General features: G+C 42.5%; 1 protein-coding gene across 3 annotated transcripts in view; it reads left to right on the plus strand.

The window, feature by feature from the left end:
* Nucleotides 1-18746, plus strand: part of LOC126257400 (DNA-directed RNA polymerases I, II, and III subunit RPABC3) — a 509897-nt gene extending 491151 nt beyond the window's left edge. For all 3 annotated transcript variants that reach the window (XM_049955560.1, XM_049955561.1, XM_049955563.1), the window contains exon 4: nt 18575-18746. In XM_049955560.1, the coding sequence (XP_049811517.1) occupies nt 18575-18692 (118 nt within the window). In that variant the 3' untranslated portion in view covers nt 18693-18746. The remainder of the gene's footprint in view (nt 1-18574) is intronic.
* The last annotated feature ends 1242 nt before the right edge of the window (nt 18747-19988 follow it).

Genomic DNA, 19988 nt, shown 5'->3' on the forward strand with positions numbered 1-19988 from the left:
ATAATGAAGAAGAAGAAGAAGCAAGCTAGTTCTTCCTATAGATTTCGTTGTTTGCAATTAAAACGTGTTATGTCAACACTCAAAAAGAAGTAACAATTCTTATTCTTTTTTTTTTTTTAACTTCAGTTCATTTATCCTTCACTTCGAGTCGGATGTTAGTGCAAAAGGAGCCGCAGGTGTTTATGTTCATTTCAAGGGATCCTTGGACGCAAAAAGTTTCGAAGCATAGACCAGAGGAATACCACAAAGGCAGCGATCTTCGATTTTAAATCATGTAGTTGCGAGAGGCTCAGCGTTGAAGATAATATAAAACCCACAGGCAATGAACTGGCCCAAATTCGCGCTAAACAAGTGATCAATTTCGCGAATTCTGAGTCAGTTTCAGGTGAAGTTTTGCTCTTAAATTAGGTAGTAGTGGGCCAATATCTTTCTCAGTTATACACATAATACTCTGATGGTTTGCGTGATTATGCTCCCACAGCCAGTGTCAGTTGACATAAAAGTTATCTGGGCATGGTAGCGCGTCGTATTGTAAATTACCTGCCAATGAGTAAATTCTACGATTCGGCCACGGACGCAGTGGCCATCTTGCTAGGGTATGCTTTGTTGTCTTGGATCAATTATATTTCGTCTGGATTCCTTTTCTTTACATGACATTATGTCACAATTAAAAACAAAAAAGTCTCCTAAGGAGGCAACAGTGGTAAACGGTATTAGATTGGTTTCTTGCGGTGCACCTGCCAACCATCGGAGCCCAACAGCCAACACAAACACAAGCACGAGAGTTACAAGCAAGATGTTGCCCTGTCCTGCGCAACATACTGCAAGGAGCGATGGACAGTAGTACGTTCTCACTTTTTCCATCTCAGGAAACTAATACACCCCAGGAGACCTGTAGGATCAACGGCTGTTTGAAATTGTGACGTAATGCCATAGTCAGCAGAGAATCGTGACGAAGTACAATGGACTCTGGACAACAAAAGTAGACCTAGGAGGATGCTACAAAAACTGTGACGAAGGCGTAAGTTCTATTTAGTGACAGTTGGCTTCCAATAAGACGCAGCACCATACCCACAAAATTTTTAATTTAACTCAACTGGTTGTCATAGCTTAGACAACAATAAAATATTACAAAGGAAGGAAGAAGGAGCGACAGAGAACGAATAAGAGTGTAATAAAGCGCAGTGGATGACTCAGAATTGACGTTGTAGACATTTCCTTATTTCTGAGAACAGTCTGTAAATCTGCAAATACAAAATTCTCGAAGGTGCACAATTACTGTTTTAGCGACCTGCTGTTTCTGAAAAGATTTAATTGCTGATACAGCTCATATAAGTCGTTTTACGAACCGATAAGAGTTTGTTACCGCGAAAATGAATCTTTCAAGTCACCTTCGTAGCAATGAAAACACAACGGTGAAAACCAGATTAAAATGGAAGAGAAAGAGTTGTGTGTGTTCATTCTTCGTTTTCGTCCAGATAACTTGAGTGGTCTGCGAAGTATTTGCTTTGCACGGTTTGCATTCATTTCACCAACGATTTATTTTTATGACGGTGCTTTTGTACTGCAGCGTTCCACCCGGCAGTCAGTAATACGCGTAGGACAAGACCAGGTGTGTCGTACGGGAGAGTGGTCCCTCTATCCCTGTTCATTGTGGAGAGGTCGAAATTTGATGAATGCGTAACATTATCTTCTGGTCACAAAGGCATGATGGCAGTGAATATGTTGAATAATTCTGTAATAAAACGTACCTTTTTCTTTTTTTAGTCATAATTATACAATGCTGAGCTCCAAACGTACATTCTCAGAAATTTCTTCATCAAATTAAGGTCTGTGTTTTATACTACTAGAATTCTCGTGGCTAGTAATACCCTTTTTGCCAGTGCTAGTCTGTTTTTATGTCCTTGCTCCGTCCATGGGGTTCTTTTGCTACCTAGGTAGCAGAATTCCTTAACTTCATCTACTTCGTGACATCAATCCTGACGTTAAATTTCTCGCTGTTCTCATTTCTGTTACTCCTCATTACTTTCGTCTTTCTTAGATTTACTCCTAGTCCATATTCTGTACTCTTTAGACTGTTCATCCCATTCAACAGATCTTGTAATTCTTCTTCACTTACTTTCAGAATAACAGTATCATCAGCGAATCTTATCATTGATATCCATCATCAGCGAATCTTATCATTGATATCCATTCTCCGTCAATTTTAAGCCCACTTTTGAACCTTTCTTTTATTTCCGTCGTTGCTTCTTCGATGTATAAAAAGTCCGAACAGTAGGGACGAAATATCACATCCCTGTTTTAAACCCTTTTTAATCCGAGCACTTCGTTCTTGGACTTCCACTGTTATTGGTCCCTCTTCGTTCATGTACGTATTGTATATTGGCCTTCTTTCCCTATAGCTTACCCCTAATTTTCTCAGTATTTCGAACATCTTGCACCATTTCACATTGTCACACGTTTTTCCAAGTGGACTAGTCCTATAAACATGTCTTGATTTTTCTTCAGTAATGCTTCCATTATCAACCTCAACGTCTGGTGCCCTTACCTTTCCTAAAGCCAAACTGATCGTCATCTAACAGATCGACAGTTTTCTTTTTCATTCTTCTGTATATTATTCTTGTAAGCAGCTATTAAGCTGGTTGTGCGGTAATTCTCCCGATTGTCGGCAAGCCATGAGTAGTTTCACTAGGAGAACGCATGATCACAATCACATGACTTAACTATAACCCACCAACGCTTGAAGCTGTCAGCAAAGGAAAAATGACAGAAACGCCTCTTCTAGAAAATCTGTCTCGGTCTCACTCTCACCATGCTATCGTACATCTTTAAAGTAAATATCAATTAAGATTTCATTATGAAGACAATGTTACAAAATTTTGGGTGCCATTTTAAATTTTTTTATGGATTATTAAGAATTTAAAATTAAGCTAGAAGAATGTCTTGCCAAACGGCGGAGTTTACAATTCGGTTACATAACTTTAAAGCAGATAGGTAAATTAGGAAAAAATGCTATTTTGCAGTGACAACTGTAATATGACTCGATCACCTAAATATCATTTGTTTTCATGTTCCAAACAATTTTTTTGTGCGGCTGTAAAGCATTTTTCATTGAAATTTATTAGCATTTACGGTGCATGTTGCACATTTGGCAGCAATTGATCTTTGCTTTGGAAGGCTGACCTATAGTTGAGAAGAATTCACTCTCTGAAGATTTTTGTTAGGAACAGGCTTGCTAACGATAAGTAGAGAGTAAATCCGTATCGTAATGGGATGGTGCTCGACACGTGTTCGCCTATCCAGCATTAACTACACCGAGGTGACAAAAGTCATAGGACAGCGATATGCACATACGCAGATTGCGTTAACATCGCGTACACAAGGTATAACAGGGCAGTGCATTGGCGGAGCTGTCTTTGTACTCAGATGATTAAAGTGAAAAGGTTTCCGACGTGATTATGGCCATACAACGGCAATTAAGTCACTGAACGCGGAATGGTAGTTGGAGCCAGACGCAAGGGATGTCGTTGGAGAATTCAGTATTAGAAGATCCACAGTGTGAAGAGTGTGCCGAGAATACCAAATATCAGGTATTACCTCTCACCATGGAAAACGCAGTAGCCGGTAGCCTTCACTTAACGACCGAGATTAGCGGCGTTTGCGAAAAGTTGTCAGTACTAACAGAAAAGTAACGCTGCGTGAAATAACCACGGAAATCAATGTGGGACGTACGACGAAAGTATCTGTTAGGACAGTGCGGCGAAATCTGGCGTCAGTGGGCTACGACAGCAGACGACCGACGCGAGGGCCTTTGGTAATGGGGCGATATCGCTTGCAGTGCCTCTCCTGGGCTCGTGACCATATCGGTTAGACCCTAGAATGACTGTAAAACCGTGACCTGGTCAGATGAGTCCCGATTTCAGTTGGTTAGAGCTTATGGTAGAGTTCTACACACTACGAAGGCATGGGCTCAAGTTGTAACAAGGCACTGTGCAAGCTAGTGGTTGCTCCATAACGATGTAGACTGTGTTTACATGGAATGGATTGTGTCTTCCGTTCCGGCTGAACCGATTATTTGTGTAAATGGTTGTGGTCGGGTACTTGGACGCCATGTGCAGCCATTAATGGACTTAAATGTTCCCAAACAACGATGGAATTTTTGTGGATAGCAATGCGCCATGACACCGAGCTGCAATTGTTCGCGATTGGTTTGAGGAACATCCTGGACAATCCGCGCGAATAATTTGTACACCCATATTCCCCGACATGAATCCCATCGAACATTTATGGAACAAGCGGGAGCTGGATTCGTTCACAAAATGCTGCACCTGCAAAACTTTCGCAACTATGGACGGCTGTAGAGGTAACATGGCTCAATATTTCTATAGGGAGAATAAATGTGTGTGAAATCTTATGGGACTTAACTGCTAAGGTCATCAATCCCTAAGCTTACACACTACTTAACTTAAATTATCCTAAGGACAAACACACACACACCCATGTCCGAGGGAGAGCTAGAACCTCCGCCGGGACCAGCCGCACAGTCCATGACTGCAGCGCCCCAGGCCGCTCGGCTAGTCCCGCGAGGCTCTGTAGGGAGACTTTCAACGACTCGTTGAGTCCATGTCACGTCAAGTTGCTGCGCTATACGAGACAAAAGGAGGTCCGAAACGATATTAGGCGATATGTCATGATTTTTGTCACTTCAGTGTCTATCGTGGCCTACGATGCTAGAGCGGACTGTTGTTTATTGTAATATCAGGGTGGAGAACGGTTGATTTTGCAGCAGACTCACTTCGTGAGGAGCAGTGTAATGTTCAAAGCACGTCTACCATAGATTTGGCTGTAAATACGGAGGGTAACGATACAAGTTCCACTTGACAACATGCTTGTCGGACAAACGAGGCCTGCGCGGCCGAGTAGAGCGAAGATCATTACTCCAGCAGATTCGGTAGTCCCACGGAGTTTCCTTATATGAAACTAATCTAAGTCTGGATTGTGTGCTGCTATTTTTAGCTTGCGTAAAACTGCCTTAGCGAAATATGGCGTCTCTACACTTCGACAGCTTATGGTGTAAAAATACCATTTGGATTTATAAATGAAATGCATTGTTCTGTCTGGCTGAGGTGGTTTAAATCAGTGAGACCATGAAGCTGTACATTTACAGTTTATCATTTCCTATCAGTCGCTCCGATTCTACTCCCTTCACCGCGATACAGTGCTATGTTACTATATAAAACAAATACGGAGAAAAAGATGTGCTCTAGATTACTCTGATAAACTAATTTTTTTAGGATTCTCTTATTATACATGTGGAAACGTCTAGCCGTGAAACAGTTTTGGGATTCTGCGTTTAAGATGTCTTGTGAAGTACTAACGCATTCACATTCAGCGTTAATCTGTTATTGCTAGTATTTTTTCGAATAAAGAAAACCATCGAAATATGCCAAAGTAAGACTTTTCGCGTTTTTCTCTTTGGAAATAAACATAATGCCAAAGGCACAGTGGCGGATACAGAAAAACCTCAAGGAGGGGGCGCTAAAGATATCTTGACCTTTACTTTTACCGTAATAAAAAAAATAATCAAGTCACATGCAAAGTTTAAGAAAATTTTATTTAAACTGTTTATAAACATATACAAGACAATGGCATCTTATGATATAAAATAGTTTGTGGTTCCCTTCCTTAAATGATGAATTCTGTGCACCTGTTCTTCCTGGCAAATTGGTTAATTACGTCGTCAGTAAGACAATCAATGTCAGGGTGAGCCATTAAGTCGATCCTCTTCCACTGTCGACGTCAGCCATGTCTTTGTACGCCGCAGTGTTGAAAATCTTCTTTCTACTGGAGAAATAGATGCAGGTAGACAAACAAATATTTTGTACAGCGTGTGCAAAGTAGGATAGTCAGATCTAGGACAGACAGACAAGACTTCTATAACAGAATCACGATCATTAAGGGCGTTTATGCTCGTGTGCTTGTATTGAAGAATCTCTCCCATCACAAAGGGTGATTCTTCTTCGAAGAACGGTAGTTCAGTTTACTTTGTGAATAGATTAATTTAAGCGATCAGTTTTTATTCCCCGATTTACACTACACAGAGATAAAGGTATTGTCCACAGTGTACCCTGTGTTACAGGGCGATAGCTCTAGTAGCGTCGAACAGCCTTTGAACTGTCTAGAATCGAAGAAGACTGCTACGGTTAAACCTAAAGCCGCTTCCACACCGGACGCGCCGCGGATAGCTGCGCAGAATGGAGCAATGTGACCGTAGGTGCTTAGTAATGTTTCATTGCGCACGCGCATAAATTACAATGGAAAACGAGAAACTCCCTCCAAACAGAGCGGCGCAGGAACGAATCTTTTTCTTTGATGTGCCGTCACAGCGAGGAACTTGTGCAAGAACGAACAGCGCGTCGCAGAGCGGCGTGGTTTGACGCCTACACTGGCTGCGCCACGCTGTGCCAAACATCTTTCTGAGGTTTTCCCGGCGCCGCGCGTCCGGTGTAGGTGCGCCTTTCTGAGCGCGTGAGGCGTGTTGCCTAACTTTCTCGAGGGGCACTGCCCGCGGAGCAGCTACATGTAGTTTGTCCGACCAACCCTGCACCTTTTAAGTTTTACAACGCCTGGATTCAGCACGCATACTGTAAAGTAGCTCTCTCCATTAAAATCTTTCGCGCAGTTCTTCACGAACGTGCGCTGCCGCTTTTCGTATCCTACAAGAATGAGCTTAGGAGACGCTTGTATGCAACATGCCCAGATTCACGTGTGAAGCGCCCCCTTTCGTAACGGCAGACGAAGAAGGAGGCATTTCGACTGTTGCCCTGATGGAATGAGACTGCGGTGGCGAGGACTCAGCCTGAGTGATGGGCAGTACGCTCCGTGTCGCCGCTGTGTGCTGGCTGCTGTGCCACGTCGCCGGATGGAGGAGGCCGACACCAGCGGGAAGCGCGCGGCCGCAGTGGCAGTGTGGTTAGCTGGTTGTGTGGAATTGGCTCACTGCCACTATCCGCACTGCCTTGCGACCCGCCATGTGCCGACAGCGCCGACCAGCTCCACGCCACCCCTGCACTGCTGGAATTTGTTGTTTCTGTCTCATTATCCACGGAACGAGACAGCCAGCGAAGAACTGGTGAAGTTTGGGGTCGTCTGGTGATTATAACTCCAAAGATGGTGAATGGTTTTCGCAGGAGGCTGTGCGATGCTTATTGTGAAATGTTTACCAAAGTACTGATGTTTCCTGGTGTCTTAATCACCGAGTAGAAATAGACTGCCCTAGACTTGACGGTTCATCGAACGAAATGGCCCTCTGTTCTTCTCCGACCTCCCTTTCGCAGGTAGCAGACGACTTGATGTTCGTGTCTCCGTTGAAAGTCGTAACAAAAGTTTCAGACACTCGTGTAAGAAGTCGGACTGCTACATGCAGTTTAAGCAAACGATATTTCACACTCCATGTGTAGTACAAGGAAAGACGATCCATTTGTAGTACAAGGAAAGACGATCGTGACAGAATAATATTAATAGGGAGTAATGCGCGGAACATACATTATGCGCGGGTGTATGCAGACAATAAACGGTAGGTGTGCAATACGAAAACGTCAAGGTGTGATGACAAGTAAACGGCTTTAACTGCTGTGGGCGGAACCTTTTACGTTTTAATGTCGCGGCTTGGCTATCAAGGAGCATCACTCTCCAAGAATGAAAACAAATGGTTTTGTGACAAAATATATTGTAATCTGGGATACCATGTTGAGCCTTCGAGGTCTATGTCGTATGAAAAGTTGTGTTCTACTCTAATTCATGACTCACTCTAGCGATCTGTACACCCAATTCCAGGAAATATATGTTTTGAAAGGAAAGTAGTGGAAGTGCTTTTTCATGTTGTGAGTAGAAGTTTTCTTCTTTTGCTCCCACAACAGCTGTAGAACGCGAAAAAGTCAAGCGTTTCCTCGGTTACACATGGTATTTCAGAAGCACTGATTAACAGGACGTCTGGTTAAAGAGAATCATCTAAGGCGACTGAATTAAATAAAAAAGGTAAATTCGTCTGACATTACGTCGGGTGACAGATCTCACGAAGTGTTCTGACTCCTCTTCAACTACAAGGACCGAGCTAGCAGCTACATAAAACCCTAAACACACTTCAAAGTCTTTCCACGTTATTGTCCCTGCGTACTATCCGAATGTTCAAACAATAATTCCTGCTTTCAGTTTAATGGTGCCTTTTGGCAGTGATGAGAAAAATAGGTGACGTGTGACTGAAGCAGCTCGTACATCTTCGTGTTGTTATTACAAGAATAACAGAGTAACAGACGAAGTCCTCGTGTTAGGGACTCCAGTTTTTATGAAGTCTTACACCTCATTTGTGAGAGACCAAGTTGCTGGATCTGATGTGCGTTTCAAAGCAGATTCGAATACAGAACAGGATATACATTATGTGCCATTTTATTATTGTGACGACATGCAGCGAAGATAGAGCAATCGGGATACATGTTGAAATAATCATCTTAACAATTTTTACGTACCAGTATAAAGGCTGTAACTGATTACACTGCTTGACAATTGCTAAGGAAGAGAGAAGTTTTGGAAAGGAATAATCACAATGCTAGACGATATGAAGCACAGGGCATACATAACGTAGGTGGAGTTGTGTATTCATGACGAAAAATGGCACAGATTTCACCACATGAGAAAGGAAGATAACAGGCATAAATAACGTTCACGTATGACACAGGTCATAAGGGTCGATGTCGGACTCTAAGTAAGGAATATGCCGTCCTCGGACATTAATACACATTTTGCAGCTTTTATTCATGCTGGCTTCCAAATTGTTGAGCCCTTGGGGAATATTGCGTCACTGGTCTTTGAAGGCGGTTTTCAGTTCTTGCACGGTCGGGTAGATGGCGTTGGTTGAGAAACACGTCTGTCAAGAGCGCCCCAGGTATGCTCTGCGGGGTTTAGGTCCGGGGAGTACACATGCCATTCCGTATGTTCAGTATCTTCACTTTCCAGTTCATCCAACACCTAAGCAGTCCCGTTTGATCAGGAATTGTCGTCCATAAACAGGAAGTCGCGATCTACCGCTCTCCTCAACAGACGGAAATGATCCAGAATAATCTCCCTGCGTTACCACTGTGCTGTAACATTACTTCGCGGAAAAATATACAGTTGTGTTTGGCCATTGTGCATAATGTTTGCCCACACCATAACGCCAACACCATACCGATGACTTTAATGAACATCTGTAGTGTGTAACGTGTTCCCTTCTCTCTCTTCACAAACTGGTGGCCAGGATTACTAGCCACAGTGAAGCGGGATTAATCGGGGAACTTCTCTTTGGACCACTGTTGCTGACCCCAACCAACATGCTCCCTACACCATTGAATTCTTTCTCGACGATGGCATAGGTGAAGTAGGATGCATTTAACAGGCTTCCGAGCATACAAACCAGCCTGATTTAACCGCTGCAATTGGTTCTGGCAGACACAGGTGTACCGGTAGCAGTCACAAGGTCTCCAGCGCTCTGCCTAGGAGTGAGACATCTGTTCCTTTTCGCCACCGGGACCTCGTTTCGATCCTCTTGTAGTGTGGTGGTCCACCTACGGCATTCGACTTGCTTTCGGATAGCCTTTCTCAGTCGAGATAGGGCACATTTGGATACACGCATTACTGTGGCCACAGTAGTGACACTTTGATTGCTTCGAACTACCCAATTGCACGTCGATGATCGTAAGTACTCAAATAATGTCTTGAGACATAATACCGTACCACACAGAATGTAGCACTAATTGGTTCCACAACGATCATCGTCACACACTGTACTGCATGAACTTGTCGAATGCATATGGAGCGTTCGTGCACAGGCTTCGCTGCAGTTAACGCATCCCACCCTCTACACCTCTTTTTCCTATCATTTGTAGCAGGCGTCACTTGTTCATTAGCAGTTGTGAAGCAGTGTATATTTAGTGTGAACGTTGGTATTTATCCTCGACCTGGCGACAAACAGATGAGATATCGGCGTGACTGTGTCCAACGATCTTTACTCCAGCCGCGCACTGGAGTCCGTCACAAAACTTTTTGCGCGTCGGGCAAGTCACTTCCTATGCGTCTGGAGTTGACTTGTTATTTTGAAGTAATAGTGTCTTTTTAGCGGTATGGTTAAGGCACTGCAGTTGTGTTCAGAAGGAGTGGAACGTATACTCCACTTCGTACTCGCTGCACCATGCTTACTGAGTCACTGAGTCAGTGTACCCGACTTCCATGGCGGATGGTTAAATTCCAGATATGTATAAAAAACTGTTCCTTAAAGTTGTCAGTTCTTTCGCCTTTGAGCGTAGTGTATAAAATTGACAGTATAACTAAACGTGTACAACCCACTGAATTAATTTAGCACAATGATTTAAACTAGTGCTGTGTGTATTCGAAACATAGGTGGTGCAATGTATTGTCTGTCCTACTATAACGCATGAACTGTTGAAGTATGTTCGTCTGATTGTATTATCATTTTTTCTCGAAACTTTTAACCACGAAGTTGATTTGGTACGCCGCGGATACTGAATTCTGTAACTGAATAATCAAACATTTGTCAATTTCTAAAGGCGATGGTTCTATAAAACAGAATGCGGTAACCGAGTATCTCGTAATAAGAACATTATATGGTCAGTAAGCCAAAACACTACTATATTCAACGAATTTTTATTACGATGTTATTTTTTGTTGCTTTAAGTTTATTTCGACGCCATACGGAGTTGTTACTGCATATATCTGTGTCTGTTTGTAACTAATAACAATTTTGTATATTTCTTATGTGATATTTACTTCCATAACACATAACTAACGCTGTCGCTGTCTAATACCTTTTACTGCTGTGTATCACAAGCGTAGCGTAGGCGGAATTGTAGATACGTAATGTCTAAGCATTGGAATTTGTTTCTGAGCAGTATTCGTTGAGACTCTAATATTTTTCGTAAATTTGACACCTTTTGCAGCTAAGTCAACGACGTTACATGGTTACATATCGCCTTATTCATCTATGCACTTGTTGTGGTAGTGGTAAATTCTTTGCTAATGCTTGCTGGCGTTATCTTTGCCTGCAAATTTGTTTTATCCATTGTCGTGTTCTGCAATTTCAATGAAGTAGTCAGTATAAATTTATGTTTTAAGTTGGTTTCTTTGTTAAGAATTTTGTCTGGACATTTACATTTGTTTATGGAGATTACTGTTTCTTCTAAAACGTTCATTTAATAGGCCCTTTGAAGTTATGTGCAGAATTTGCTTCTAGTTTGGGATCTGGTTTAAAACATGAAAATTATATAGCATTTTGACTCGCTAAACATGTAATGTTGTTAAAAGTCATCTGAAGAATTCGGAATGAGTACGTCCCCGTTTTAAAAAACGGTTTCGTATGAGTAGAGATCATGATAAAGTACTGTAAAACATATCCTTATAACACGGCGTCGTCGTATACTCGAAATTAAATTTATTGCTATCCCCAATCGGATTACTCCAGACTTCTGGAGCTTGTTATTCTATTAATTAGATTGGTGAGCAAAACTTAGGGACGAAAGTACCTTTCGGGTGATGTGTGACAGCCAATTAACATAGATCGATGCCAATGGGACCATAGATGTAAAGTTCTGCCACAGCATAACTCAGAAGTCAACTGAAAGAAATACACATTGAGACGAGCAGAAATAACACTTTTTTTCAAAGACAGTAATTACACTGTATTCACCACTATTTAAGGTAGTCTCCAGCACATTACAAACGACTAGACACTGTTCTTAATTATATGTGTTATCACCGCAGGTGGCTAATGTTAGGGCCTTCCATCCCTCCCTTTACCAGCGTGGTTGGCAACTGCTGGAGTGCCGTTGGACCATGTCCTACTGTACGTGTACCCAGTGCATCCCACGTGTGCTCGATGGGATTAAAGGTGGGCCAGTCCATTCGGCCCATTATCTTCTCGTTGCAAGAGCTCCCCCATTGCACTGTTCGATGCGGTCGCGCATTGTCTTCCATAAAAATGACTTCAGGGCCGAATGCAACATTGAAGGAGTACAGTGCCACAATAACACTGAGCAGCGAGTGCACTGTATGCAAAGATTTGGATGTCAGTACGTCCATGCAACTTCATGAGCACATACCATAACAGCTGGACCACGAAAACAATGTTGTTCGACGTGTAGGACGTACCCTCAGATAGCGAGAGATCAAAACATATTTGTAATGTCCAGGCGACTATCATAAATCGCGGTGAATTCACTTTATTTATCGTCCTTGAATAATGTATGTCATTTCTGTTCGTCTCATTGCGTAATTCTTTCAATTAACTTCTGTGCTATACAGGAATAGATCTTTCTGTGTATGCTCAAAGTTTCATCGATCTATGTTACTTGGCAGTGACACATAATCCGAAAGTTACTTTCGTACATCAGTTTTGCACACCTGTGTATATTATATTAGTCTGCAAGAATTGCGTCACGTTATCGTTTACAATCAACTGATTTGTAGAAGCTCTCGAAGTAGTAAAGTAATAGCTTAAAACAGCAGAGTTTTCAATCTGACCATAGCTTCGAGTCTTTACATCGTATATGCTATGTTTCGATTTGTCAGCAGTTCTTAGTAAATAGGTCAGTCAGTGTCATCAGCTAAGTTGTACACATACATCTATATAAATAAAAATCAATTGCCGCATTCATCAAAGATCACCACTTGAGAACGGCTCGACTGATTTGTCTGTCTTTTTGTAATTGTCGGGACAAGGTTTGTATGAAAGAAAATTTTTGGAAAATCCAGTGGAACGGTCGGAAATTTGGATGGTATGAAAGAAATGTGACGTTCAGTGTGACAGTTGTGCTGTCGGATGTTTTCGTAACAACAAGAAATTCCGCATTGAATACTGATATTTTGCGGAAAAGAATACAATTGAAGATGATATTTTAGATATTTTAGTGTGTTATTAATTGTCATCATATCATTGGCGTGTTGCAAAGATTGAATTGATGTCAGTTCGTAGCAATGTGCTGTTCTGCAAACAATCAGTTGAATTCAGTTCTTGGTTTATTTCTTTGGAAAAAATGCCACCAGTGTGGCGTCCAAATATAGGTCGGCGTACGCGCAGTGCAAGGCAACTACATGGTTATCGAGTCAGTGAGACTGAAGAAGAGCGTAGACCGCGTTTGGAGGCAAATCGAATAAGAAATTCTGAAGCGCTATCGGGGATGACTCCGGAACAGCGGATACAATCAAGTTCGACTAGCTCAGTTGGAGCTTACGCACAAAATAATTTGAGACGTCGACAAAACAGACGGCTAAACTCGTGCTTTTGTGGTGATGATACCTTTGGTGTGTTGCAAAGATTGAATTGATGCCAAATGTGCGGTTTTGTTTTCCTTTTCGGTGTCATTTTTAACAGAAACACAAAGTTGTGTTTATGGCTAACTTTATAATCCTACCTGTTCGTAGATAAAAAACATGCGAAATAAAAAAATAAAGCTACTACCCCCTTAGATCCAGGAGCTGGAAAGGTCTATCACATACTCCGTGTAGTCGGCAGTACGCCACGTACGCCACGTACGCCACGACAATACGTCGGAGGACCGAGTTGACGTGTGGCGGCGATATGGTGAAAAGGTAAATGAACTAGTAAGGCTGTTAGACTGGGGTGGTATTTGGGAGAAAGACGGAGAAAGGTTGGGCGGCGAGCGCACCCGACTTACCCATTCATTTTGATTACTATTCCCAATCAAGGTTCCGTTTTTGATAACAATAAATATGGTCAGAGAGACGGGGGAGGAGGATATGGACAGAGAGATGGAGGAGAGGGATAGAGATAGTGGAAGAAGGAGGTTAAGACGTGTATCCAACTCCCATACATATTTAGCAATTGTGAAGCATTGCCAGGTTTGCCAGTGTATAATAAAAATGAATTAAAATGAGAAAAGGGAAGAAAAATGAAAAGTCTTTATCCTCCCTATTTATAACTGCAGTTTCTAATGAATCATTACTTAGCATCCGACATTTATTGTGGGTCCAAAATATTTTATCATATCATCCGTGATACCCATCTCTACTTGATGCATCGAGTGAAACTTTTGTCCTCGAACTGGATGATCCTGTTTGGACGTTTTCAAGTATTTGCCTTAGAGGATTACATCACATCAGCCGTGCTACCAACATATTTTCCCGTAATTCAGCTAATATAAAATACTGCCGACAGCCGCCGAATGGCTCCCGAGGACGGCTGGCGCCGGCTTGTCCAGCGCGTCAGCAGCTGACCAGTGTCCGCTCGCCGCGGCCGGCCTGGCGGCTATGTTTAGCGCCGCATTCCTGCCGCGCCGGACCGCGCGCCTCCCTAGTGTCCCCGTGCCACAATCACATAAATAACGGACTTGCTCGCACCTGCGCTCGCCGCCCAACCTTTCTCCGTCTTTCTCCCAAATACCACCCCAGTCTAACAGCCTTACTAGTTCATTTACCTTTTCACCATATCGCCGCCACACGTCAACTCGGTCCTCCGACGTATTGTCGTGGCGTACGTTTACTTCTATCGGATAAGGGTTTCTATGACTGGGACCAATGAACAAGACTAAGTTAATAATCGCGAGGTCCCAGGTTAAAACTCACTTTGTACTAGTGATTTGTTGCTCCGCAGCGTGGTATTTACCACTGTTAAGTTTCATATGTGCGTACCAAAACGATCGAAATTAGTAGCATTGCCTTGTATTAAGCGGTTAATTATTATAACCGGTCTACTGATTGTCAACAAAGCTCTGAGAACTAGGCGTCCTCCAGAAGCAGTCAGTGAGCGATGTCGCTCAATGGTTCAGTAGTCTACCATTCGTCCTTGTCCGATCATCCTGATTATATAAATGCAGATACACCGATGTGACGTCCAAATACCGTGTCGAACCGCCTTTTGCAGCAGCTGGTCGTGGCATGGACTCAACAAGACATTCGAAATCCCCTGCAGAAATATTGAGCCATACTGCCTCTATAGCCGTCCGTAATTGCGAAAGTGATGCCGGTGCAGGATTTTGTGCACGAACTGACCTCTTGAGTTTGTCCCTTAAATGTTCGATGGGATCCATGTTGGGCGATCTGGGTGGCCAAATCATTCACTCGAATTGTCCGGAATGTTCGTCGAACGAATTACGAACTATTTTGGCCCAGTGACATGACATCACTGGGAACGAAAATTCCCTGAATGGCTGCAAATGGTCTCCAAGTAGCCGAACATGGTTATTTCCGAGCAGAATGTCAAATCAAATACCTATCAGCAGTGTAACTAGACGGCTGAAAGGTGTTTGATTTGACAGTCTGTACTAAACAGCCGAGTCCCGCAACAGTCTCTGAAAAGATTGAAATACAGATGACCATTTCTAGTCAATGATCGGTTCAGTTCCATGTAAACAGAGACTTCACCGTTACGGAGCCACCACCAGCTTGTACAGTGCCTTGTTGACAACTTGGGTCCACGGCTTCGAGGGATCTGCATCAAACTCGAATTCTAACAGCAGCTCTTATCAACTGAAATCACGACTCGTCTGACCAGGCCGCGGTTTTGCAGTCGTCTGAGACCCAACCGATATGGTCACGATCCCAGGAAAGGCGGTGCAGGCGACGTCGTACTGTTAACAAAGGCTTTCGCGTTGGTCGTCTGCTGCAATAGTCCATTAACGCCAAATTTCGCTGCTGTAACCCCCATTCCGCGTTCAAAGCCTGTTAATTCCCGTCGTGCGGCCATAATCACGTCGGAAACCTTTTCACACGAATCATCTCAGTATAGATAGCCCCGCCAATGCACTGTCCTTTTATACCTTGTGTATGCGATACTACCGCCATCTGTATATGTGCATATCGCTGTCCCATGACTTCTGTCATCTTATTATAAATGTCAGACTGGTTCCTTGAATAAAGTCGCGATGGCAGCTTTCCTTCCGGCTGAGCCAATACTCCCTGTGTGATGACTGCCCGGTCGACGGGACCTTTAACTACAGAGTTCCATCATTCAAACTTATACGTGGCCCTATTTATTATAAAAGGCAGAGTTTCATAATCTGTTCATGAAATGAGGAAGTGTCTGGATATGCTCATTTGGCGAAGATGCAAGGCGTGCGCTGTTGAGAGTAGATGTTTTTCAGCTAGACCCGGCCAAGTTGAGCACTTCACGTTACACGGCTACACTGTGGCTGTTGTTTTTGTAGCTCCACGTGCTCCACCGCTCTTTTTATTTGGCGTTAATCCAATCTAGTATGTATGTAGTTGCAGATGTGGTACTATAAAAAGGAACCACTATACTCAAATATTTGGCAAATTTATTTTATTCAACTTTGCTGGATGCCTTTCCTGTCACGGCAATCGTCCCGTTACGTTACGGAGGGAAGCCGTGTGTCAAATGTGTGAAGCGTGTAACCTTTGTTCTGTGCGTAGTTACATTTTAACTGCTTCCATATCCTATTTTTTGAGGCGGACAGTGGGGACCAGCCAGGCTCTTACTAAACGAGCGTGGGGAAGCGCCTAAAAAACATACTCATCTGCCGGGTGCACCAGTCTCGGATACGATCCCGCTCTGGCTCACCTAGCTGTCTCGCAAATTAGGGTGGTGTACTTTACGCTGTATGAGCTGGTCTCACACCAGCCGCCATTATTCTCACATGCCACCTTTCAGCACACACAAGGGTCTGTTTTCATGTTCTAACTCTCAATTTAATTTTGTCTTTCAGCCGGTATGTCAGTATACTAAACACACGTTTCCACACTTGTTACCATACGTCTGAGATTGCCAAATAATCTCTCCTTAAATTTATCGAACATTTAACCTTATCCACAAACACGTAATAGCACCTCCTCGTCGTTTAAATCGTTGGATGTTCCAACTCAACACGTTCTCTTAATACGGAGATAGTCTGACGGAAAAAGCATGAACTGCCGGTTAAGGAATGGCCATGTACTCCTCTACTAGGTCACACATGCGCCTACAAGATACGCTCTTTCGTGATAGGCTACAGTCGGCGTCATAACTTTGGACCTTCTTACAATATGAAACTCATCCGCCCTGTACTAAATACTGCTCAGAATGACTATACAAACAGGGCGATCATCTCCCAACATTTCAAATATTTCGTTTAGACAGTGACCACCACTCGGACTGCGTATTTAACGAGATGGCACAGTGGTTAAGACCTTGGACTCATATTCTGGAGCTGCTAGGTTCAGACCAAGTCTTGACACCCAGATTTAAGTTTTCCGATATGTCCCTGAATCGATTAAAGCTTCTTACGGATGATTTCTTTAAAAATGGCACGGCCTATTTCTTTCCCCATCCTTGTCCATTTCATTTTTAATGATCTCGCAGTCTACGAGACGTTGAACCCTGAACTTCGTTCATTTTTTTTCTTCGGACAACGTTCAGAGTTAAAGGACAAGATGTCATAATTTTGAGCATGAACGGAACTGTGTGCACTTCTCGCGGCTGCAATTAAAAGATCTGACGCTTATAGCTTGTTTCGCCGCCTCTCGTGTATGCCTCAACAAACTTCAGCGCGCACGTCAGTTCTTTTAATCGATTACTTCGTATTGCACATTTTTAGTACTTTCTGTACATCCAAATTTTGTTTTAAGTACATTTATGCACTGCTGCCACTACCTTTGATTCGTGAGCTATCCATGCTCCGCTAGCGAGACGGTATTTGTTCGGAAAAAAACATTTATGCAGCATAATGGGGAAAAAAGTAACAAACGTCCATAAGAAATCTGTGACTTTACTGAAGTGTACTGCCCAACTGGACATTCGAAGCGAATTACGTCAGCGAAGAGGAACTGTAAAAACAACTTGAAAGGGAAATGAAGGAAGCAAAACCGGTTTAGTAATTAGTAATAGACCGATGCCCGCATTAAACTTAATGATTATTAGGAAACGTTGAAAATCAACGAAGAAACTGCAAAAAAAGTGGGAGATCGTGTCGAGTCATAATAGTTCAAGGGCAATTGCCCATTTGCCATAGTAATTTGATTTCAACGCTGGTATAGAACAACAGGGATGCGGACCGTGGCTATATTGAAAAATAAAGCAGTGAAGTAAGTTGTAGGCCAAGAGAAAAACGCTGATTAACTCCAGATAAAAGGGAGGATTCCGAAGACGAATAATGAGGAGCGAGAGACTGCTCAAAGTATTGTAAAGAAAGTGTGAGAAAAAATACAAAAAGTGCTTGGAGGTTCAGAAGATTGACGGTACGAGAATTGGTAGAAAGTTAAAGCGGAACTAAAACTCCCAATACGTATAAACGTTTAGTTAACTGAGCTTTACTGTTTCAAAAAATCCACGATGATGGATGATATGCCTTAACTACTGCATTAAAGTATTAATTCAAATTTTTGTTCGTTTTATCAGCTGTTTCTTCAAACTGTCACAAACCACGTTGTAACACACATTTTTTGATTTATCTTTGTTCGGGGCTCTTCTCACTGAATACTGAAATGCAGGTTACGATTGTACATATAATTTTTATAAAAGTATCTTGTGCTATACAGAGTGTATGATCATTCACTAACGAATAATTGTGTGTTCCAGGGCAGCGTACGTCTCGTTCGGCGGCCTGCTGATGCGTCTGCAGGGAGACGCCAACAACCTGCACGGCTTCGAGGTGGACCAGACCATGTACCTGCTCATGAAGAAGCTTGCATTCTAGACTGAAAACTTGTATTACAATCTCGTTTAATAAATGCCTTACCACTTTCTGTAATCATTCGTGTCACCCAGTTTTATGTCGTCAGAAACAATACTTAATCCACTTTCAGCTCAATTAGATATTTTTTCGTAATGTTAGTTCGTACTTTGAAAACAGGATGTTGTATGGGCGCTTAACAGAATGCTTATTTAAAATCTTCGTAAGTTAGAATGAGAGAGTGAAACTGTTTACATGGTAAGTTTTTGTAAACTGAATACTTTCAACTTTTATTGATACGTGGAATAAAATAGGAATTTCTGCTGAATTTTTTGCAGCAAAAGTATTTTATCTACAAACCGTTCAGAAATATAACGAATAAAACACGTTCATTGATTAAAAATTGACATTGATATAATTTACCGCTTCGTTCCCTCCAAGCGTACTGCTTGTTGACATGCTTCCAATCAGGGACTAGCAAGCCACTCCGAAAATTTCGCAATAAAGACGTTAAATGCAAACAAAATTGTTGTATGAAACATACTCCCCTCACCGTAATATTCGTAGGAAACAATTAAGAATTCCGTTGTGCAAGCTACAACGTGGACACACTTGGGATTGGCATCGCATTTTAATGACAAAAAAATGGTTCAAATGGCTCTGAGCACTATGGGACTCAACTGCTGAGGTTATTAGTCCCCTAGAACTTAGAACTAGTTAAACCTAACTAACCTAAGGACATCACAAACATCCATGCCCGAGGCAGGATTCGAACCTGCGACCGTAGCGGTCTTGCGGTTCCAGACTGCAGCGCCTTTAACCGCACGGCCACTTCGGCCGGCTTTTAATGACAACCGTGTCATTAAAATTCACAGAGGCACAAATAATACTGAATGTGCTTCATACCAGGAAACACAGAAACTGGCAATTGAAATAGGTAAGTATGCAGCAGAGCCGTCATCGTTACAGTCTGAAGGGATTTTGGATTCTTCTGTGCACAGGTACTGTTAGGAACGAATATTAGCTGAGTTCCGATAAGAATGAGTGAAGGTATCGACTTGATCTTCATGAAGCAACCATGAAGACATGTGCCTCAAGGGGAGACTCCACCGCAAAACTTTTTTTTTTTTTTTTTCAAAAAAATTTTTTTTGGCTCTTTCATCACTTTGCAGTGTTTACTCTTAGCTCACGAACCGATCTGGCTGCATTGGAATTACAAGTTCACCTAATAAATGTTTGAAATATGGACTGTGTATGGTACTGTGACACACTGACAGCTACTAAAGTGATCAAAATAGAACCTGTCTATCGGAGACCTGC

The sequence above is a fragment of the Schistocerca nitens genome, chromosome 1, assembly GCF_023898315.1.
Source record: "Schistocerca nitens isolate TAMUIC-IGC-003100 chromosome 1, iqSchNite1.1, whole genome shotgun sequence".
Taxonomy (NCBI): domain Eukaryota; kingdom Metazoa; phylum Arthropoda; class Insecta; order Orthoptera; family Acrididae; genus Schistocerca; species Schistocerca nitens.